Below are 24,144 nucleotides of genomic sequence, written 5' to 3'. Positions count from 1 at the left end.
GCTGAATATGGACTTCAGGAATGAGCAGAGGGAGAACCCCACCATCCACATAGATGGCACCGCAGTGGAAAACGTGGAAAGCTTCAAGTTCCTCTGCGTACACATCACTGACAAACTGAAATGGTCCACCTACACAGACAGTGTGGTGAAAAAGGCACAACAACCTCAGGAGGCTGAAGAAATTTGGCTTGCCATCTAAAACCCTCAAAACTGTCTGGCTGTATCACTGCCTGGTACGGCAACTGGACCACCCGCAACCGCAGGGTCCTCCAGAGGGCAATGCGGTCTGCCCCATAACTGGGGGCAAACTACCTGCCCTCCAGGACACCTACAGCACATGATGTCACAGGAAGGCCAAAAATATCATCAAGGACAATAACCACCTGAGCCACTGCCTGTTCATCCCGCTATCATCCAGAAGGCAAGGTCAGTACAGGTGCATCAAAGCTGGGACCAAGAGACTGAAAAACAGCTTCTATCTCAAGGCCATCAGACTGTTAAATAGCCATCACTAGCACATTCGAGGCTGCTGCCCTCTTAGTCTATGCCACTCTGACATTGTTCACCCAAATATTTATATAATATTTATATAATTAGATTCCCTTACTTTAGATGTGTGTATTGTTGTGAAATTGTTAGATAGTACTGCACTGTTAGAGCTAGAAACACCAGCATTTCGCTACATCAGCAATAACATCTGCTAAACACGTGTATGTGACAAATACAATTTAATTTGATTTTGAAAGAGAACCTATGAAAACATTGCATCATTTCAAGCCTAAAGTATGAATGCTACACTTGAATACTTGTCTTGCAGCAGAAATGTAGAACCACTGTCATGGTGAGCCATTTAACAGGTCCATGTTGTGTAGCATCTCTCACTGTTTATTTGGCATATGTAAAGGTAAAAAAAAATGGTGTAAACCACCTACATCACACGTGCAAAATGATCAGCAGGAGGAGAGAATAATTAACAGAGTAAATGGAGCCAAATCCAGACCCCAGAGTGGTGTGAACACTTCACAGTTGTTGTCCATACAGTAAGGAATGAGAGTATCGGTATCTAGCACCGTGCATTGGATTCTGCTACTGGGCAAGACCCTCTATTCATATTTTACTATTATTTTAAAAGAGATGAATATTACAATCCCCTATTTGTAAGTGCTGATATTGTTGTCATGGGAAACTACTACGTTATGGCAGGCAGGCAGGCAGTCTTTCTCTCTCTCTCTCTCTCTCTCTCTCTCTCTCTCTCTCTCTCTCTCTCTCTCTCTCTCTCTCTCTACCAGTTCTCTATAGGGTATTTTACATTGTAGCTAATCTCCTCTGTGTTGAGAAAAATTTACATCTGGGAATTAAACCACCCGCCAAGATCTTACTGAGTATTGTTGTTGTGAATGTGGTTGAAATCCTGCTGTCTTTTTGTCTGAACACTGTCTACATGTTATTCAGGGAGAGCCAGAACATAATCAAATAGAGATGTTCTTCCTCATTTAGCCTGGGAGGAAGTGTGTCTGTCTGCACCAGTTCCAGTGTGAATGTGTGTCCTATGTTATATAAACCATGGGCTGACACATGGGCTGGCACGCACACACACACACACACACACACACACACACACACACACACACACACACACACACACACACACACACACACACACACACACACACACACACACACACACACACACACACACACACACACACACACACACACACACACACACACACACACACAGAGAAATGTATTATACTATTGCCAGGCACACACACGCCACTCAAACCACCATGGCAGTACTTTGCTGTACTTACAGAATAAACTGCATCAACGTATGTAACTGCATGTTATATACAAATCACAAGTTGTATGCTATAATAAAGAAAATATTGAAATACTCTACAAAAATACTATTTCGACACTGTGTATATTTCCATAGTTCACTTCCATAGTTCACACCCCTCCCAGACCCTTTCATACTGTACAGTATAAACCCTGTCCATACCCTTTCATACTGTACAGTATAAACCCTCCCCAGACCCTTTCGTACTGTACAGTATAAACCCTCCCCAGACCCGTTCATACTGTACAGTATAAACTAGAGGTCGGCCGCTTATGATTTTTCAATGCCGATATCAATACCGATTATTGGAGGACCAAAACAAGCCGATACGGATTCATTCAGACTATATTACATTTTTATTTGTAATAATGACAATTACAAACAATACTGAATGAACACTTATTTTAACTTAATATAATACATCAATAAAATAAATTTAGCCTCAAATAAATAATGAAACATGTTCAATTTGGCTTAAATAATGCTGTGTTGGAGAAGAAAGTGTTGGAGAAGAAAGTAAAAGTGCAATATGTGCCATGTAAGAAAGCTAACGTTTAAGTTCCTTGCTCAGAACATGAGAACATATGAAAGTTGGTGGTTCCTTTTAACATGAGTCTTCAATACTCCCAGGTAAGAAGTTTTAGGTTGTAGTTATTATAGGAATTATAGGACTATTTCTCTCTATACTATTTGTATTTCATATATCTTGGACTATTGGATGTTCTTATAGGCACTTTAGTATTGCCAGTGTGACAGTATAGCTTCCGTCCCTCTCCTTGCTCCTACCTGGGCTCGAACCAGGAACACATCGACAACAGCCACCCTTGAAGGAGCGTTACCCATGTAGAGAAAGGGGAACAACTACTCCAAGTCTCAGAGCGAGTGACATTTGAAACGCTATTAGCGCGCACCCCGCTAACTAGCTAGCCATTTCACATCGGTTACACCAGCCTAATCTCGAGAGTTGATAGGCTTGAAGTCATAAACAGCGCAATGCTTTGCGAAGAGCTGCTGGCAAACACAGGAAAGTGCTGTTTGAATTAATGCTTATGAGCCTGCTGCTGCCTACCATCGCTCAGTCAGACTGCCCTATCAAATCATAGACTTAATTATAACATAATAACACACAGAAATACGAGCCTTAGGTCCTTATTAATATGGTCAAATCCAGAAACTATCATCTCGAAAACAAAACGTTTATTCTTTCAGTGAAATACGGAACCGTTCCGTATTTTATCTAACGGGTGGCATCCATAAGTCTAAATATTCCTGTTACATTGCACAACCGTCAATATTATGTCATAATTACGTTAAATTCTGGCAAATTAGTTTACAATGAGCCAGGCGAACCAAACTGTTGCATATACCCTGACTCTGCGTGCAATGAACGCAAGAGAAGTGACAAAATTTCACCTGGTTAATATTGCCTGCTAACCAGGATTTCTTTCAGCTAAATATGCAGGTTTAAAAATATATACTTCTGTGTATTGATTTTAAGAAAGGCATTGATGTGTACGGTTAGGTACACGTTGGAGCAACGACAGTCCTTTTTCGCGAATGTGAACCGCTTCGATTATATGCAAGGCAGGATACGCTAGATAAACTAGTAATATCATCAACCATGTGTAGTTAACTAGTGATTATGATTGATTGAGTGATTGTTTTTTATAAGATAAGTTGAATGCTAGCTAGCAACTTACCTTGGCTTCTTACTGCATTCGCGTAACAGGCAGGCTCCTCGTGGAGTGCAATGTAAGGCAGGTGGTCAGAGCGTTGGACATGTTAACCGTAAGGTTGCAAGATTGAATCCCAGAGCTGACAAGGTAAAAAATCTGTCGTTCTGCCCCTGAACAAGGCAGTTAACACATCGTTCCTAGGCCATCATTGAAAATAAGAATGTGTTCTTAACTGACTTGATACTTAAATAAAGGTTTAAAAATATTTATATTTTTTAAATCGGCCAAATCTGTGTCCAAAAAACAGATTTCCGATTGTTATGAAAACTTGAAATCGGCCCTAATTAATCGGCCATTCCGATTAATCGGTTGAACTCTAGTATAAACCCTCCCCAGACCCTTTCATACTGTACAGTATAAACCCTCCCCAAACCCTTTCACACTGTACAGTATAAACCCTGTCCATACCCTTTCATACTGTACATTAAACCCTCCCCAGACCCTTTCATACTGTACAGTATAAACCCTCCCCAGACCTTTTCATTCTGTACAGTATAAACCCTCCCCAGACCTTTTCATTCTGTACAGTATAAACACTGTCCATACCCTTTCATACTGTACAGTAAACCCTCCCCAGACCCTTTCATACTGTACAGTATAAACCCTACCCAGACCCTTTCATACTGTACAGTATAAACCCTCCCCAGACCCTTTCATACTGTACAGTATAAACCCTGTCCAGACCCTTTCATACTGTACAGTATAAACCCTGCCCAGACCCTTTCATACTGTACAGTATAAACCCTGTCCAAACCCTTTCATAATGTACAGTAAACCCTCCCCAGACCCTTTCATAATGTACAGTAAACCCTCCCCAGACCCTTTCATACTGTACAGTATAAACCCTGTCCATACCCTTTCATAATGTACAGTAAACCCTCCCCAGACCCTTTCATAATGTACAGTAAACCCTCCCCAGACCCTTTCATACTGTACAGTATAAACCCTGTCCATACCCTTTCATACTGTACAGTATAAACCCTGTCCATACCCTTTCATAATGTACAGTAAACCTCCCCAGACCCTTTCATTCTGTACAGTATAAACCCTGTCCATACCATTTCATAATGTACAGTAAACCCTGTCCATACCCTTTCATACTGTACAGTAAACCCTCCCCAGACCCTTTCATTCTGTACAGTATAAACCCTGTCCATACCCTTTCATAATGTACAGTAAACCCTGTCCATACCCTTTCATACTGTACAGTATAAACCCTGCCCAGACCCTTTCATACTGTACAGTATAAACCCTGTCCAGACCCTTTCACCCCCCAATGCTCATGTTAAGTCTTACACAAACCCAATTACCCCTTGGCCACAGGGTTGCCTTTTAATTCTACGGTACATTATTGTAGTGCTGCATTCATGCACAAGCTTTACATTTACATTTTACATGTAAGTCATTTAGCAGACGCTCTTATCCAGCAAGATAACAAAACAAATGATTGTATTTTTCCAGTTCTCTTCCTCCTTTTTTCTCTTCCTCGCCACTCCTTCTTTCTCTCTTTCTTTTCACAAGCCAGCTGGATCCTCTACCATGCCATCTCCGCCATACTTGTCCCCAAGAGGCCCCCATTTCTAAAACAGACCTCCTCCCTTGTACTCTAATGAATATTTAGGGTAATCAAATGTTGCCCAGTCCAGTGAGTTATGTATGTGGAAACTGGATAGGTAAAATGGGCTTGACCTAGGCAAACTGATTTCATGAATGTCATTATCTAAAGCTTTAATGGTGAAGGCCTAGAAGAAAATGGAGTAAAACAACAGAATGTACTCAAGTGCTGTAAGCCTTCATGTCTAGTTGTCTAAATATTCAACATACAGTAGCTTTGTTTTTAAGTAGGCTTTGGCTTCGTGCTTCTAGAGAATAAATATGCTTTAAGCCAAACAGCTACTGGCTCTGAATTGCAATCTCATTACAGTATACTCACAACTTATATTTTAGACAGAGTACTTTAATGTTTTTTTTTGTTTTATTTTAAACTCAGAGGCATGGGGGAATCATGCATTAAACATGCCATTCCGTACTTCCGCCCAAGTGCTTCTTTTTATATGACTTTTCATAAACCAAATGTTAGAGCTTTTACCATAAAGACATGCTGGCTGGCTCCAGCCAGTTTTGCATATACCCATCAATAAGTTCAAATCTGTTTGGGGCATTTTTGCAAAAAAAAATATTTTTATGTTGAACAGAGTTTTTAAGCTTTGAGGAGTGTTTATGTGTAAGTGATAAATATCTGAGGCCGTAGAAACCTGGTGAAACTTCGACTGCAAAAAAAAAGTGTATTTTACCACCTTCATAATACAGCAATGGACAGACACCGTAGCGCTCGCTTTTTATATCCTCCTCACCTGGGTTACATAGCTGGGCTTGTGAACCCCTCCAGAAGAGTAATAATTGCTGGTCATGTCCTTCTTAACCCTCATACTGTGGTAAAACAAGACTTACACCCATATACAGAAGTAGGTTTTTCATTTGTTTACCCCCTGTGGTAGGGAGAACTTTCCTGCAATGCAGGACATTCAAAGCCTGTAATGTATTTGACGTTTACAAGGTCTTTTGAAGTTTGTCATTCCCACTTTGAGATTTCAGACTTGATCTTCCCTCGAGAAAATTGTGTCAACCCGTACAAAAATGTCCATGAATTATAATCCACATTTCCTGTTGTTGCAAGATTATTGCACCAACAACATCCTACATATGTCGTTATCGAATTTTAAAAAACGATCAAAAGGTGATATTATTTGTGTTTCAGTATGCTTGGCATAATGATTAAAAAAATATATATAAACAAAGCTTTCGCTCACACAAAACAAGAATACAGGTTAGCCATGTGTTTCAGAGCATTCGCACAAGAAAGGTGCCATTGCTGCGGTGAGAGAGAAAAACAAGGCTGGGACAAGCTCTTCTGTGTGACAGCTGAGACGAGGCGGAGGCATGAGGCGGAGACAAATATAAAAGAGATCTGCATTCTCCTGGATCTCTGAAACACATACAGTCTATTTATTACATCCTAAAACATTCCATTTGCCATCATCAGATAGCGACAGGGTGGACAGCTAGCCTGCAATGCAGGCTGGCAGTAGAGGAAGCCTGTGTAGCACTACAGTAAGAACACAATCATAGGCTCCATTATTAACAGTGACAGCGGTGCACTGACGTTAATGCCCCAACAGCAGCAACATCATAAACATTCACTGCCATGGGAAAGACAACAGTGTGGAGAAACAGTGACATCATTTAAAGTAACAGGCCTGTCCTCCTTCGTCCAAATAAGTCATTTGTGTTCCCCAAAACAGTGTTCCCCAAAACACACAGCAATGTTTTGTTTATGGTTATATTCAGAATAAAATAGATACAGATCTAGATATTCAGTGATTTGGTAAATCAACTAACTTGCACAAAAAAAATACTTGAGATAATCTTTAGTCATCCCTTGTAGAAGTCATTGCCATTTATTTAATCATTTGCTTTTCATTTGCCATTCAACAGGTATGGACATATTTCTGTGAATCATCCTAAACTCAGCAAAAAAAGAAACATCCCTTTTTCAGGACCCTGTCTTTCAAAGATAATTCGTAAGAATCGAAAAAATATTCACAGATCTTCATTGGTAAGGGTTTAAACACAGTTTGTTCAACGAACCATTAACAATTAATGAACATGCACCTGTGGAACAGTCATTAAGACACTAACAGCTTTCAGACGGTAGGCAATTAAGGTCACAATTATGAAAACTTGGACACTAAAGAGGCCTTTCTACTGTGGGACAGGTACAGGATGGCAACAACAACTGCCTGAGTTACACCAGGAACGCACAATCCCTCCATCAGTGCTCAGACTGTCCGCAATAGGCTGAGAGAGGCTGGACTGGGGGCTTGTAGGCCTGTTGTAAGGCAGGTCCTCACCAGACATCACTGGCCACAACGTTGCCTATGGGCACAAACCCACCCGTTGCTGGACCAGTCAGGACTGGCAAAAAGTGCTCTCCACTGACAAGTCACGTTTTTTTCGCACCAGAGGTGATGGTCAGATTCGCGTTTATCATCGAAGGAATGAGCGTTACACCGAGGCCTGTACTCTGGAGTGGGATTGATTTGGAGGTGGAGGGTCCGTCATGGTCTGGGGCGGTGTCTCACAGCATCATCGGACTGAGCTTGTTGTCATTACAGGCAATCTCAACGCTGTGCGTTACAGGGAAGACATCCTCCTCCCTCATGTGGTACCCTTCCTGCAGGCTCATCCTGACATGTCCCTCCAGCATGACAATGCCACCAGCCCTACTGCTCATTCTGTGCATGATTTCCTGCTAGACAGGAATGTCAGTGTTTTGCATTGGCCAGCGAAGAGCCCTGATCTCAATTCTATTGAGCACATCTGGGACCTGTTGGATCGGAGGGTGAGGGCTAGGGCCATTCCCCCCAGAAATGTCCAGCAACTTGCAGGTGCCTTGGTGGAAGAGTGGGGTAACATCTCACAGCAAGAACTGGCATATCTGGTGCAGTCCATGAGGAGGAGATGCACTGCAGTACTTAATGCAGCTGGTGGCAACACCAGATACTGACTGTTAAATTTGATTTTGACCGCCCCCTTTGTTCATGGAGACATTATTCCATTTCTGTTAGTCACATGTCTGTGGAACTTGTTCAGTTTATGTCTCAGTTGTTGAATCTTGTTATGTTCACAGAAATATTTACACATGTTAAGTCTGCTGAAAATAAACGCAGTTGACAGTGAGAGGACGTTTCTTTTTCTGCTGAGTTTCTAAGTTTTTCATTGAGACACTTAGCATCAAGTGTTTGTTTATCAGGAAAATGGGACATTTAATGTGATATGAGGTTCGATGATAAACTGACGTCCCAGCCATAGACAAGCAGTGTTGCAGATTGAACCAGATTCAACAGAGGCAAAAGGTGACAGTCTGTCTGGGAGACCTTTCATCCTGCTCAGAATCTTTACAATATACAGACAGACATACATATTCCAGTCACCTTTCCTCTCATGTTATGCTGTATAGCCTAGTTAAAACTGCATGGCACCGTAGTTGAGTTTTGTAAATGACATACAGGATGTGCAAGTAATGTGGTGCCATGATCAAGCTGCAACCTAATCAGATGCAACAGCATTGACAATATAGATTGACAACTCACCCCTGGGGGCTGAACACACTTCATAGCATATTGCATTGTTGTCTGCTAGATGCTGACAACAGTATATGTAAATAGTAGGCTTAAAATAACACAACATGGCAAGCTTTCTGCCTCATAGCACACAACGGAAGTCATTGCGATCATTAACAAATGTTTCCTCAGTTCAATCTGCTGACTAAACACAAGAACCTCTAGCGAAATATATACACTTATACAGTATTCACTCATGTCTAATTCGTATCATCATATCTCTTTGTCATTATTTTACATTTGATTCATTACAAAATACAGCTTCATAAACACTCCTGTATGAATATATAATATTCCATTGAAAAAAGACAACTATATGATTCATCCAATTAAACATCGACCAAAATAGGATTTTCAGTTGAGTGTCGCTGACACACACTTAATCATGGGTGTGTGCGTATGCTACAAACCCCACCATAAACACTCCAGTACATATGCAACAGAGTCAGTGTAATGCAAGATTAAAACCTGACCATATATTCACATTCTGAACAAAGCACCTCATTAAGTTTAGACACATGGACCACATCACTTCAACCACATCACTCCCCGTTATCTCTCACTGTCTCACTCTCTCTCTCTCTCTCTCTCTCTCTCTCTCTCTCTCTCTCTCTCTCTCTCTCTCTCTCGCTCTCTCTCTCATGTGAATTGCATGCGACAGCACTCGGGACTGTCATTATAATAATCCTTGAACAGTATGTGCCGTTTCTACAACCATTACACAAGATTCCATTCTAAATGGTGCTTGTTAAATTCCACGTTTCTCTGTCGATCATGTGGGTAAAGTATACACCGCCACCTATTAGACAAGTGGCACCGAAGCAGACAGGCAAATTCAACAGCATCCATCCGACTCACCCTGACAGCTTTGCCATCTTCACAAAGCTAAACACATCCATGTGCGCAGCAGACTATGGTCAGTCCGTCCAAGACTACAAATCGACCATCTACTTCACGTTGCTGGCTCCATTGTGCCACTGTCTTTAGCACTGGGAATAAATAATGCAGGGAGAAAAAAGCTGGAGCTTCCACAAGTCAGGTGGAGAGATTAGTTCTCTTGTCAGGGCTTCTGCATGGCTGAGTGATTGGTGTGTCCTCGCCTCAGCAGCACAAATCCACCGCCCCTGGAAAAGAATCTGGCAGTGGCGCTTCACCCGGCTACATCCTTCAAAGCATGCCTCCGTTCAGCTGCGTTAAGCCACCTTCATTTAATTTCCATCGCAGTGGAATGATGTGCAGGGGCCGTGCAGTAAAAACAGCTTTGAAGGGACACAGCGAGAGGGAGAGGGAGAGCGATGGGAGACACACACAGAGAGAGAGAGAGAGAGAGAGAGAGAGAGAGAGAGAGAGAGAGAGAGAGAGAGAGAGAGAGAGAGAGAGAGAGAGAGAGAGAGAGAGAGAGAGAGAGAGAGAGAGAGAGAGAGAGAGAGAGAGAGAGAGAGTGAGAGAAAGAGAGGGGCTGAGTGAGAGGGGGAGAGAGAGAGTGCAAGAGAGAGGGAGAGAGAGAGAGGGAGAAAGAGAGGGTGGGATGTAGGGGGGACGCTGGGGTTGTAGGGCACACAAATCACTGCTGATGGATTGAGCCTGTTCCTTGAATTCCTCCTCTCCTCTGCAAAGGGCAGTCTCATCAATTCCCACCATCATGTGTTGTGTTTTGAGAATGAAAGTATGGAGGAAGGAGGAGAGATCACAGCAGCAGCGTGGGTGTTGCTCAGCAGGGAAAGAGGAGGTGTGGCAGGGTGATGAGGGGAAGGGGGGAAGGGGAGAGAGAAAGAGAGAAAGAGAGAGAGAGCGAGAGAGAGAGAGAAAGAGAGAGAGAAAGAGAGAGAGAGGGGGATGATCTGTACAATACATGAACACCATGGCCATAGAGGAGCAGAAGGACTAGCTGCAGGCAGAGATGGGAAAAGGACCCTGTCATTTTTCTTCAGTGGTTGTATAGCTATGGTCTCCACCATTCACCCTTGACACCAGCTCACATAACCACATCTTCAAACAACTTGACATGGCAATTTAAGAGGACACACATTGATTTCATTATTTCAGTCAAAACATCTAGGACATTATTCCTTTATTGTAAATCCCACTGGAATCATATTTTTTCTGTCCAGACCGCAGAGCTGTAACGCTTGTTAAATGGCGATATGCGGGGCAGCTAACCTATTCAAATCAAATACAATTTTAATTGGTCACATGCGCCGAATACAAAAGGTGTAGACTTAACTGTGAAATGCTTAAATGTAACAATTTAAATTTTAAAAAGAACCTTGAAATAGTATCAATAAAACAACAGTAACGAGGCTATAGACAATGAATACCAGTACCGAGTGGTACGAGGTAGTTGAGGTAATCAGGATAGGCTAGGCAATCAGGATAGATACTAAACAGAATAACAGCAGTGTGTGTGTGAAGAGTGTTAAAGAGTGAGAAAGTTTTTCTGTGTGCGTGTGTATGTGTGTGCGTTTAGTGTGTGTGAGCGTTATTATAGTGTGTGTGTGTCAGTGTAGTGTGTGTGTGTGTGTGTGTCAGTGTAGTATGTGTGAGATTAAATAGGGGTAGAAGCTGTTCCCAGCTTTTGGTCCCAGTCTTGGCAATCCGGCACCACTTGCATTGCGGTAGCAGGATGACTTTGGTGGCTGGAGTCTTTGACACATTTTAGGGCCTTCCTCTGACACCACCTGCTATAGAGGTCCTGGATGGCAGGGAGTTCGGCCCCATTAATGCACTGGGCCATACGCACTACTATTATTCCTTTATTGTAGTGCTTTGCAGTCTGATGCCGAGCAGTTGCCATACCAAGTGGTGATGCAGTCAATCAAAATGCTCCCAATGGTGCAGTGGTATAACTTTTTGAGGATCTGAGGGCCCATGCTAAAAATGTTGAGCCTCCTGAGGGGGAAGAGGCAAGGTCATGCCCTCTTCTTTACTGTATTGGTGTTCAAACCATGATACAGTGCCTTGCAAAAGTATTCATCCCCCTTGTCATTTCTCCCATTTTGTTGCATTACAACCTGTAATTTAAATGGATTTTTATTTGGATTTAATTTGAAAGGGAAATGGAAAAAATTACTTGTTACATTAAAAAAAAAATACAAACGGAAAAGTGGTGCGTGCATGTGTATTCACCCCCTTTGCTATGAAGCCCCTAAATAAGACCTGGTGCAACCAATTACCTTCAGAAGTCAAATAATTAGTTAAATAAAGTCCACCTGTGTGCAATCTAAGTGTTACATGATCTCAGTATACAGTGGGGCAAAAAAGTATTTAGTCAGCCACCAATTGTGCAAGTTCTCCCACTTAAAAAAATGAGAGAGGCCTGTAATTTTCATCATAGGTACAACTATGACAGACAAAATGAGAAAAAAATCTAGAAAATCGCATTGTAGGATTTTTTATGCATTTATTTGCAAATTATGGTGGAAAATAAGTATTTGGTCAATAACAAAAGTTTATCTCAATACTTTGTTATATACCCTGTGTTGGCAATGACAGAGTTCAAATGTTTTGACAAGGTTTTCACACACTGTTGCTGTTTTTTTTCAAATGTCTTCACAAGGTTTTCACACACTGTTGCTGGTATTTTGGCCCATTCCTTCATGCAGAGGTCCTCTAGAGCAGTGATGTTTTGGGGCTGCTGCTGGGCAACAAGGACTTTCAACTCCCTCCAAATATTTTCTATGGGGTTGAGATCTGGAGACTGGCTAGACCCCTCCAGGACCTTGAAATGCTTCTTACGAAGCCACTCCTTCATTGCCCGGCGGTGTGTTTGGGATCATTGTCATGCTGAAAGACCCAGCGACGTTTCATCTTCAATGCCCTTGCTGATGGAAGGAGGTTTTCACTCAAAACCTCACGATACATGGTTCCATTCATTCTTTCCTTTACACGGATCAGTCGTCCTGGTCCCTTTACAGAAAAACAGCCCCAAAGCATGATGTTTCCACCCCTATGCTTCACAGTAGGTATTGTGTTCTTTGGATGCAACTCAGCATTCTTTGTCCTCCAAACACGACGTTTTTACCAAAAAGTTATATTTTAGTTTCATCTGACCATATGACATTCTCCCAATCTTCTTCTGGATCATCCAAATGCTCTCTAGCAAACTTCAGATGGGCCTGGACATGTACTGGCACTGCAGGATTTGAGTCCCTGGCGGCGAAGTGTGTTACTGATGGTAGGCTTTGTTACTTTGGTCCCAGCTCTCTGCAGGTCATTCACTAGGTCACCCCGTGTGGTTCTGGGATTTTTGCTCACCGTTCTTGTGATCATTTTGACCCCACGGGGTGAGATCTTGCGTGGAGCCCCAGATCGAGAGAGATTATCAGTGGTCTTGTATGTCTTCCATTTCCTAATAATTGCTCCCACAGTTGATTTCTTCAAACCAAGCTGCTTACCTATTGCAGATTCAGTCTTCCCAGCCTGGTGCAGGTCTACAATTTTGTTTCTGGTGTCCTTTGACAGCTCTTTGGTCTTGGCCATAGTGGAGTTTGGAGTGTGACTGTTTGAGGTTGTGGACAGGTGTCTTTTATACCGATAACAAGTTCAAACAGGTGCCATTAATACAGGTAACGAGTGGAGGACAGAGGAGCTTCTTAAAGAAGAAGTTTAAGAGATACTTATTTTCCACCATAATTTTCAAATAGTTGAAGTGTACCTATGATGACAATTACAGGCCTCTCTCATCTTTTAAGTGGGAGAACTTGCACAATTGGTGGCTGACTAAATACTTTTTTGCCCCACTGTACATACACCTGTTCTGAAAGGCCCCAGAGTCTGCAACACCATTAAACAAGGGGCACCACCAAGCAAGATGCACCATGAAAACAAAGGAGCTCTCCAAACAGGTCAGGGACAAAGTTGTGGAGAAGTACAGATCAGGGTTGGGTTATAAAAAAATATCAGAAACTTTAAACATCCCATGGAGCACCATCTACAGCGGAGATTGGAGTATCTGTCCATAGGACCACTTTAAGCCGTATACTCCACAGAGCTGGACTTTACGGAAGAGTGGCCAGAAAAAAAAGCCATTGCTTCAATAATTTTTTATTTTTCTGGTGTTCACCAACAGGCATGTGGTAGACTCCCCAACCAAGGAAGGTACTCTGCTCAGATGAGACTAAAATTGAGCTTTTTGGCCATCAAGGAAAACACTGTCTGGTGCGAACCAAACACCTCCCTACACCCCGAAAACACCATCCTCACAATGAATCATGGTGGTGGCAGCATCATGCTGTGGGATGTTTTTCATTGGCAGGGACTGGGAAACAGGTCAGAATTGAAGGAATGATGGATGGCGCTAAATACAGGGATATTCTTGAGGGAAACCTGTTTGTCTTCCAGAGATTTGAGACTGGGATGGAGGTTCACCTTCCAGCAGGATAATGACCCTAAGCATACTGATAAAACAACACTTGAGTGGTTTATGGGGAAACATTTAAATATCTTGGAATGGCCTAGTCAAATCCCAGACTTAAAGATTGCTGTACACCAGCGGAACCCATCCAACTTGAAGGAGCTGAATAGTTAGCTGTCTATTTATGCACTCTTATGTTATCATTTTTGGTCCTCCACTTCCTATAGTCCACGATAAGAACCTTTGTATTGCCCACATTGAGGGAGAGGTTGTTGTCCTGGCACCACAGTGACAGATCTTTGACCTCCTCCCTACAAGCTGTTCCACCGTTGTGTCATCGGCAAATTTAATGATGGTGTTGGAGTCGTGTGCTGCCACGCAGTTGTGGGTAAACAGGGAGTACTGGAGGGGACTAAGTACACACCCCTGAGGGGTACCCAGTGTTGTCAGATGTGTTGTTACCTTCACTCACCACCTGGAGGCGGCCCATCAGGAAGTCCAGGATCCAGTTCCAGAGGGAGGTGTTCAATCCCAGGGTCCTTAGCTTGGTGATGAGCTTAGAGGGCACTGTGGAGTTGAATGCTGAGCTGTCGTCAATGAACAGCATTCTCATTTAGGTGTTCCTTTTGTCCCGGTGTGAAAGGGCAGTGTGCAGTGCAATAGAGATTGTGTCACCTGTGGCTCTGTATACAGCTAACTGTATATTATCCATGTCCTTGTTCAGCCGTGACTCCGAGAAGCATAGGATATTACAGCTTTTTTCTCTTCCGAGTGTGAGGGAATAGAGCCTGGTCCGGAGTGAGCAATATGTCCTGCGTCGAAGACTCATTAAAGTAGAAGTTTTCGTCTAAATTGAGGTTAGTGATTGCTGTTCTGATGTCCAGAAGCCCTTTTAAGTAATAAGAAACATTATGTACCATTTTTTTTTAAAGATCAGATAAGATCGGGGATGGGAGGAGGGCTGAGGCGGTCCTATGATTCATAGCCATTGAATTATTCAGAAGCTGTTTTTTCACATTTTGAGTTTGAATATTTCCTATGTTTCACATTGCTAGACTGAAAGACATATTTTACATCACGTAAAGGCATTGCTTTTCAAAGCCATTTTCAACATGGTCTGTGGAATCATGTTGATGGATGTGAGGATATTAACAAAGGGAATATATAAAGGAATGTAGCCTATTTCATAACTAATGCCACCTGCAAACACACTCAAATTACCCCAGTGCCAGCCCACTCTACAGTCTCACATGCAAATGATAGATTAGCAAATGTCTATTATCCAATTGAGGAAGAATCGCCCCTCATTAATCAGAGTCTACAGACCAGGTATCTCTGTCAAAAAGCACCAAGAGGCAATTTAGATCGTTAAGGTGTCTGTGATATATGGGGTTTGATACTGCCTCATCTTGTCTCCGACATCCTGATAAAATGGTCTTCTCTCCTCGGTAATAAAGGCAATCTATTCAGACACTCTCTCTCCTGTGATCATCACACACACAATGCGTTTTACATTTCTTAGTATAATATTAGGATACTCAGGCTAAGGCATTTAAAACAATGATCCGTAGCCATTTCCCTGCAGAGACACAGCAACCATTCTATATTAAAACGCCACAGCTTGTTAGCGTCTAGAGAGTGACTTAGAGTGCCTTTGTTGGTGAGCCGTGCAATAAAGCAACTTGTCATTCCCACTCTATTCAGATTCATGATTTGGCTGCTCTCTTTAAGGCAGTGAGGCAGAAGCGTGGTTGATCAGTCAGACTCAGACATCCCTGATGCCCCACTGACCATGTAGAGACCTTGAGCCTCAGGAATGCTGACTCTCTGCAACTTTGTAACTTCATCAGTAACCATTAAGGAAACAGGGAAATATTGTCTCCATCTGCATACGGTTGGTCAATAGAATCTAGCAACCTGTAAAGCTCAGCATCACACACATAAGAGGCTCAGTCTGAAATATAGAGGTACAGTATAACCATCTTACAAAATATGAACATATATGTTGCAGATCATGTATAGTAATAATTGTATTATTATTTAATTAGGGTGTGCTTATATAGTCCTGCTTATATAGTCCTTGTATGTACTAGTGGGTAACCTGTACTAGTGGGTAACCTGTAGTGGTGGGTAACCTGTACTAGTGGGTAACCTGTATTTCATTCCCCCTGAGACATCGTCGAGTGTGGAGTCAGGGCAAGGGGATTAGCCATTATTGACGGTGACCATGAAGCAATTAGGGTTAATTGCCTTGCTCAAGGGCAGGACGACAGATTTTACCTTGTCGGCTAGGGATGTCGATCCAGCAACCTTTCAGTTAGTGGCCCAATGCTCCTAACTGCCAAACAGCCAAGGCCTCTAGTACACCCAGATCAGATCAGTGAGTGGAAAATATCTGACAGTCTGCTTGTCCCATGGCTGTGGTGGAGAAAGAGAGACCCGGCGTATTCTGGGCTGTTTGTCCATTTGGGCCGCTGCCTTGCCTAGAGGCCAGCGGGAGTGGCAGAGGATATTAAGGTCAGACAGGAAGGACATCTAAGGAAACTGTGGCCCGGGCCTTGAACCAATTAAAGCTCACCCTCTGAATCCTAACATAGCTGCCTCTATCACTGAGCTCGTTTGAAAAACAGCTGATTTCACCCGCGGTTAGCTAAATTCTGCAAGTCCAGAGTTTAAAGGCCCAGTGCAGTCAAAAACGTGATTACCCTGTGTTTTATATGCATCTCCACACTATGAGGTTGAAATAATACTGTGAAATTGTTAAAACTATGATAATGCCCTTTTAGTGTAAGAGCTGTTTGAAAAGACCGCCTGAAATTTCAGCCTGTTTTGGTGGGAGGGAGGTTTGGCCTTCATGCGGTAAATGAGTTAATAGACCAATAAGAAAGAGAGTTCCAAACCTCTCTGTCAATAACAGCTAACTTTCCAAATCAAACCACTCCCAGAGTAGAGTAGTCCCAGAGTAGTCCTAGCAAAATGATTGCTTGAGGAATTGCTCTCTGCTACGAAGCTATTGTTTATTTTGTATAATTTTAATTGAAACAATCACAATAAATTGTTGTTACCCAGAAATGACTTGATATTGAGATAAAAATGTCTGTATTGTACCTTTAACTCAAGTTGCTCGCAAAGAAAGCTAGAAGACGTATAAGCAGAAGGCTATGGAGTAATCACTTTCGGGAGTTTAGTGTTTAGTGTGATTTAAGGACAGCAGCACATACTCAGAATTATATCCTCCCATTCAAGATATCAAAAATATACATTTCAGACTGATACTGCATCCGACTATGAAGGAAAATATACAGTATAGGTTGTTTGTACATGATGCGTTTTCTCAGTGATGTTGAGTATGCTAGTTTGTTGGAGCCCACAGCAGAGATACAGTACAAGGTTAATCTGTCAGTGGTGGTAGACTGCCCTCTCGCCCTCACCTGGCCCCTGGCCCTCAACCAGATGTACGTGTCAGCAACCGTCACAGCAAGCTGCACTCTGACATGGACCACTAACACCACCCTGCCCCCCTGTCCATCTTATTCTGCGTATGCGTGTGCGCTTTCATCTGCCTTCCTGGCTGCCTGCCTGCCTATATGTGTGCCACGTCAGTGCTTTAACCTAGCCAATCTGTTTGTGTGTCTGTGATCTAGTTGTGCCATCCTCATTATCCCCATGCCACTGGTGATTTATTCACTGAATTAAACAGTGCAAGCAGGAAGCTCAACATTTTAATGGCATGTTCCATGAATATTCACCAGTGTGACTAATTGGAATTAGAAGTGGAGTGAAACCTGGCTGAGATCACAGAATAAGTCCAAATGGATCTTGATTCAGTTGATCAGTTTTAGTAAAACACCTTTTAAGAAGTTCGAAGCTCACGTTAAAAGAGGTCAACACCCTGCTAATCCAAGATAAGGTCACATAGTACAGTACGTATGGCAATTACATTATTTACAGTACAGTGGAATTCTTCAAAGAGGGATAAACCAAAATTGGCCAAAAACTTTGAGGCACAGACCAATATTATTCCATCCTATGCTGGGTAAAGCGTGTTTGGGTTTTGGAGGTTCCATCTGTCAATACAAGCTATTTACATAACATCAGTGGAAAGTACAATCATCACATGGCCAATTACTGTGTCATCGCCAAACAAATACCCAGCATCCACACATAGTCCATTCTAATCACTGTTTAGAGAGAAATTACATGTATACAATATACATCTTATCCTCAGTTGTTTGCCATTTGTAGACTAAAAAGACTTACAACTTTGATGCGACATGTTTAATGCAAATAACTTCAACCAGAAGTGGATTTATGGTTAATCCACAATCCTAAATCCACAATCCTGAAATGAACCCTATACAGCATTCATTGATTACTAACACTGATGTTTTAAAATTCCAAATTATAAAAATGTTATGTATGTAATCAAACCAATATTCAGCAAGTTCATTACAAAAGTACAATACAGAACTGCGTACTAGGACTTGAATTATCTACTCACTGAATGACGGTGAACACTCCAAGTTCATTGTCTTCTGGGTCCATATTTGGGTCCATAGCTAAAGACAGGCCTTGAAAGAGCCCTCGTTTTCCTCTCCTCTCCTCTCCTCCTCTCTCTCTCTCTCTCCGAACTGACCCTTTCACCAGTTCTACTGGATGTTCACTCCTTCACTCCTTTCTCCAGAGTCCAGAGTCTCTTGTCTGTTCCACGCTCCAGCAGGAGTTACCACAGGCAACTGACTGAGCTGGCCTGCATGAACCATTCAGCTGTTATCACGTACTGTGGTCCTGTCCAAGTCAGGGAGAGAGAGATGCCCCCAGGGCTGGGACCCAGCTCGTCTCTTCTGCCTCAGTAATGAAATAACATCACATTCCGGGCCACTGCATCAGAAAGCAAAAGAGGGATCAATCGTGAACAGCTAGGAACCGATAAGTGGCTGCGCTAGTGCAGTACTGATGCTTCGCTAAGAAAATGGGCACAAATAAAAATAGAAAAACCTATTGGAAGTCAGGATTTCACCTGCTCCTTCCCCTTCACCTAGCTGCACAATGGTGACAACGATGATGCAGGACATCGAAGCAGTGGGCTGTTTGTGGAACACTACTGTACAACACATGTAACTTTCCCCAACCATTTGAGCAGCAGATGAGACAAAAATACATTTTCAGGCCTATAGATACCAGCACCAACTTTGAACGTCACACTATGAAATCAAATGGCCTACTAGCCATCACTCAAGCACCTGTCCAAAACATTAGGCTTTGCCAATAATATGCATTAATCATGTACTGTAGCTTACAGTAAATTCTAGCCCCAGACTATTCAATTAATGAGTAATTTCTGTTGTATTATCTCGTGTTCTGATTATGGGATTGTTAGGGCAGAATTCTCCCTTAAAGCTGCAGCGTTACAGCATTATGATAGTTCATGCTGGATTACCCTGAGCAGATTCTCTTATGCGTGAATGGCATACGCAGTCTTCCATTAGTTATGAAATGAAGCACATGTGTGTTGCCTTGCTGCAACTGAATTAAATTAAATGACATAACAGATATGCTGTCTTGTAGGTTTTGGACAGTGGTCCATGAGATCTGAACAGTTACTGTATGAATGATTAAGTACAGGCTAGTAATCCCCAATACAGTTATCTTTTGGAAATTCTACACGTCCGATACACCTTGTATAGCACTCCAACACACCCTTTTCAATTACCATAAAGTTGAGGATAACCATATGGACTAGGCCGAGGTCAAAAAAGTATTTCCCCCTGTGACATAAATACTTGACATGAACCAATCCAGTCATGTGGACTGCCACTGGCCCCTGGGCCACAGTGCAATGCAACAGTGGCCTGTTTTTCCATGACACACAAACCAGACCAGACCGTACCATTTAGCCCAAGGATGGGGGCCACTCCAAGTGAGGCAATGCCGCCTATCTTTTTTTTGTGTTGTTGATCTAATTCATCACGAGCCTAAATGTTAAGATTCGGGTAAATATGCACAACGGTCATCACCACAGTAATGACGATACATGTTTTAGGTTTGATAAAATGCCAGTGTGTGTGGGAGGTAGCCTAAATCATCTCATTCTAGATGTGATCTGCCTTCCTCCTTACAAAATACTATCCTGACCGGCATGGTTGTCACACTAGGTTCTAAACTTCAGATTTATCAACCACACTCTTAGGCATATTAAATAACATAATAAAACAAATAACAAGGATGGTACTCTAGTAGCCACAAAATAACCATACAATAGTCACCAACTACACTTATATGACTACTCTGTACATGACAGACTTGAAATGGTCTACAAACCATCAAATAAGTGATTCACTCGCAGTGAGTTAGTTTTATCAAAGTAGTTGTGTGTGTGACATATTAAGAACGGGGGAAAGTGTCTTTGTCCGAGTTTATGGAGCAGAAGAAACAGTGGATGCGGCGATTTGAATGAAACGATGACAGTAACACCATGCAAAACAGCAGAATTATTCATATATTAACTGCAGCTCCGGGAGACACCAAACACTGTCCTAAAGGTGACTAACATGTTCACAAAACCTATGGACTCAATTTATTGGAGCAATAGTTTGATTTGTTTCACAATTTGAAAAGTGTATCATTATATGTTGACCAATGAGAATGAACTCTTCATAACATTGGACATTATTCTCATGAGTGATATTAGCTATATGGAAATAATATATTGCATGGAAGTCAGCGATTACAACGGTTACATCGTTATGAGTGTGTAAAATACTCCCTCTCGGTTCTGAATCTAAACTTAAAACTTTTATGTAGCCCATTTTTTGGTATCTCATTTTCATGATACAGTAACCTCTTTGAAAACAAGGTTTATAATTAATAAATACAATTTAACTCCACAACAAACTCTATAATAACCACATCAACTCCACTTTATAGTGTGTATAACTGTTTCTCTACTCCTAGCAGAGAATGGAGTTTTTACAGTGAAACCCAACAGTCAATGAGATTAAGGTCTATCATCTTCCCAATATCAGATAGCAACTCTCGACACACTATAGCACCTCCCTGTTACAGCTCTGGGAGGATAGAATTCACAGCACCCAGCAATTATCTGTAATGTGGGAGGAAAATCAATGTGGCCATGGAAATCCAGTAAGGTCACAAAGCCCAGGGTGTCACTTAGAAAATAGCACAGACCTGCAGCTGGAACCTTTTTAAAGCATGACTGGTTCAATTGTCAAAGCTAAAAAATCATTTGGTTTTTGTGATTATTGTGGTTTTTGCTATTCATTGTAAATAATGTTTGTAGGCCTGCAGTATGTGGCCAAATTGTATCTAGGATCATATGTAATCCATTCCTCTTTTTTTACATGTTCTATTTATATCTGTAAATCAACCAATGAAATCAAGCCAACTCAGGCCATGATTACCGACACCTGTGTGTCTCCTTTCAAAGTATATAAACTAGTGACCCGCAGTTTGCCATTATACCCTGATGAAGACAGCTTGGCTGTCAAAACGTTGGTTCTACAAATGATTGCATCTGAGCTCCGAGTGAGTGGCTCTCCTTTTCTTTTTTCCAAATGTCCTTGTTTTGTCTACCTAACAAATATATTCTAAGGCAGACCTAAACAGTCCTGTGCTCTTGGCTTACACGCAAAAAAAATGCATTATCCTACTTGAATATTGCTACAACTGTGGAGACACTTAACTAATATACATCCATCTGTTAACTGTGATAACTTAGCGTGTGAAAATACACTAGAAATGTGCTTAAAAAATAACCTGCAGACAGAGCAATAACACATGCATATTTCATGTGTAGCACTACTACATACAAATGATTGCAGTGTCCAAATCATTGTACGCTACAGTATCTTCAGTCATATCAGCACGCTGGAGTAGAGTAATATAATATAAAGTAAAAATATATATATATTTTTTTTTTAACTCACTTCTGTTGCTCTAATTGGTGCTCGTCCATGGCAAAACTGGCATCACAGACTTGCTCTACTGCAGGTACACCACTGTGTTCTATCTCCATGTTCTCCCTCCAAGGTAGGCTCTAACTAATGGGACAAATAGAAAGAAACTGCGATCTACCATATGCCCTCTCTATCCTGGAGAGGAGGACTTCTCTTCCAGCCTTCTCTGACTGTCTTCCCTGACTGTCTTCTGGTGTAAATCCTATCAACAGCCGGATGATATTGAGAAGAACGAGGAAATCAATAGATGGGGAGCCAGTTATGTTTCAATGTTCAGTCTAAGTGGACATGTGAAACGGCATGGCTTTTGTAAGTGGTTTATCAAGTGGAAGTGGTTTATCAAGAGCTTGTCTCACATCTAAATTGCATTTCTCTCACCATTACTGCCATTTCCCCTTTCATTGTAGAGGAGATGGACTATCAAGTGTGAAGACTGATAATCAGAGCACTCAGACCTGATAGCTTCCTCACATTCACAGCCCTGTAAAGACATTCAAATGTCTCTCATAGGTTTAGCAAAGATCTCATACTTGAAAAACATGTAACAGATACTAAGCCTTTTGGCTACTATATAATTACAATAAAGGTGATAATGTTGATAGCAGTTGTATTTCAATAGTAACATTGTTCAGCAGTGAGTCGGGCACCTGGACACTGTGTAGTCAAAAAGCTCCAGTAATCCAAAATGGTGTGCAGCATATTGATGTACTTTGGACGTTATTATCCAATGATACTGTGGTTATTGATTTCCCATACACAATATGGCTGAAACCATCTGAATGACCGTAAAATATAGTATATTTCATGAGAGAATTATATTAACCTATTCAAGTAATTGCAGGTCAAAAGTAAATATTAACCTATTAAAGTAATTGCAGGTCAGAGTTTCAAAGTCCTCTACTTAGAGAGATGATTCAGTACTATCATATAATTGGCTGATGACTCAGTTTAAGTACATGGGTGCAGTGGCATGAAAAATCCATCACTTCCTGTGGTGTCAAGCAGTGACACGTTTTTGCAGTTTGGCATCTGTAAATAAAAAATGGCCCACACCCAGGCAATGAAATCATTCATGAGGAGAGACACAAATGTTATCAAGAGACACAATGATGCAATCAAATTCCAAAGCACTTCTTTATCATTGTGGTAAAATAGTCTCCCATGACTACATTTGCAGCCTATGCCAGGACACAGATGACTGTGTACTGATGCAAGGTGTTCAGAAGCAATAGGCTACATAGAAAATGGAGTAATAACAGAGCTCTACAATAAATTCAAGTAAACCAAAAAAAGCATGTGTTCCGAGGAATCCAATTCACTGATCAGCTAAAGGGGTAGGCATAAACTGACCTCATGTGGAAAATGGCCCTCATTTCTTCCACATGGATTAAGGCTAAATAGGGGAAGCATCTGAAATGCTCTTTTTGTCTGTCAAGTTCAGTCAAGGTAGGCTATGTTGTTTATTGTCCATTGAAAAACATAGTGACAATAAAAGGTATCCTTACAGAATACAGGGAGTAATGTTACTATCATGCAAAATATTAAAGATTTTGACCCGTGAGCAAAGCATTTTCCATAAAATCTGACAATAAAACCTCTCACACAAATCAACAGAAATGTGGGAACAAGTTGACACTCAGACATTGTAAATGTTCTGATGGCATCCACTGCCCGTCTAGACCAAACAACAGCACAGACATGTGACCAATGAGGGAATTGCACTTTGAAACCGACCAAGCAACACCTTCGGTATGTGTAATTTGTTTGCTACAGTCTAACAGCATTATGGAAAAACAAAAGGAAATCATTTGTTAAATGAATAACCTACACCTCAAAAAATAATGTAATGCTTTGATGTGTGTTTTAGGGTAGTGATGTGAATATGCATTCTTGCAAAGTGAGCGAGTCAGAACAGGAGTGTTGGGATGATAAAGCTTAGGCCTTCTCTCATTTTTTCACTCTGCAGCCCACTTGAAGTCCCAGGGCAACGGTGTAGAGATAACCTAATAAATCATTGAAGGAAATAACTCCCACATTTAGCAGCCCCAGAAGC

General features: G+C 41.7%; 1 protein-coding gene across 3 annotated transcripts in view; it reads right to left on the bottom strand.

Moving 5' to 3' along the window:
* LOC124043593 (FERM and PDZ domain-containing protein 4-like) overlaps positions 1 to 18,819 on the bottom strand; it is a 58,017-nt gene extending 39,198 nt beyond the window's left edge. The window contains exon 1 of one of the 3 annotated variants that reach the window (XM_046362340.1): positions 18,617 to 18,819. In XM_046362340.1, the coding sequence (XP_046218296.1) occupies positions 18,617 to 18,672 (56 nt within the window). In that variant the 5' untranslated portion in view covers positions 18,673 to 18,819. Of the gene's footprint in view, positions 1 to 9,620; positions 10,053 to 18,616 lie in introns of those variants that run through there. The other 2 variants (XM_046362368.1, XM_046362350.1) reach the window with 2 other exon arrangements.
* Between the last annotated feature and the right edge of the window lie 5,325 nt (positions 18,820 to 24,144).

This window comes from Oncorhynchus gorbuscha, linkage group LG01 (genome assembly GCF_021184085.1).
Source record: "Oncorhynchus gorbuscha isolate QuinsamMale2020 ecotype Even-year linkage group LG01, OgorEven_v1.0, whole genome shotgun sequence".
NCBI lineage: Eukaryota > Metazoa > Chordata > Actinopteri > Salmoniformes > Salmonidae > Oncorhynchus > Oncorhynchus gorbuscha.
This window is presented reverse-complemented; position numbering and strand designations above follow the sequence as displayed.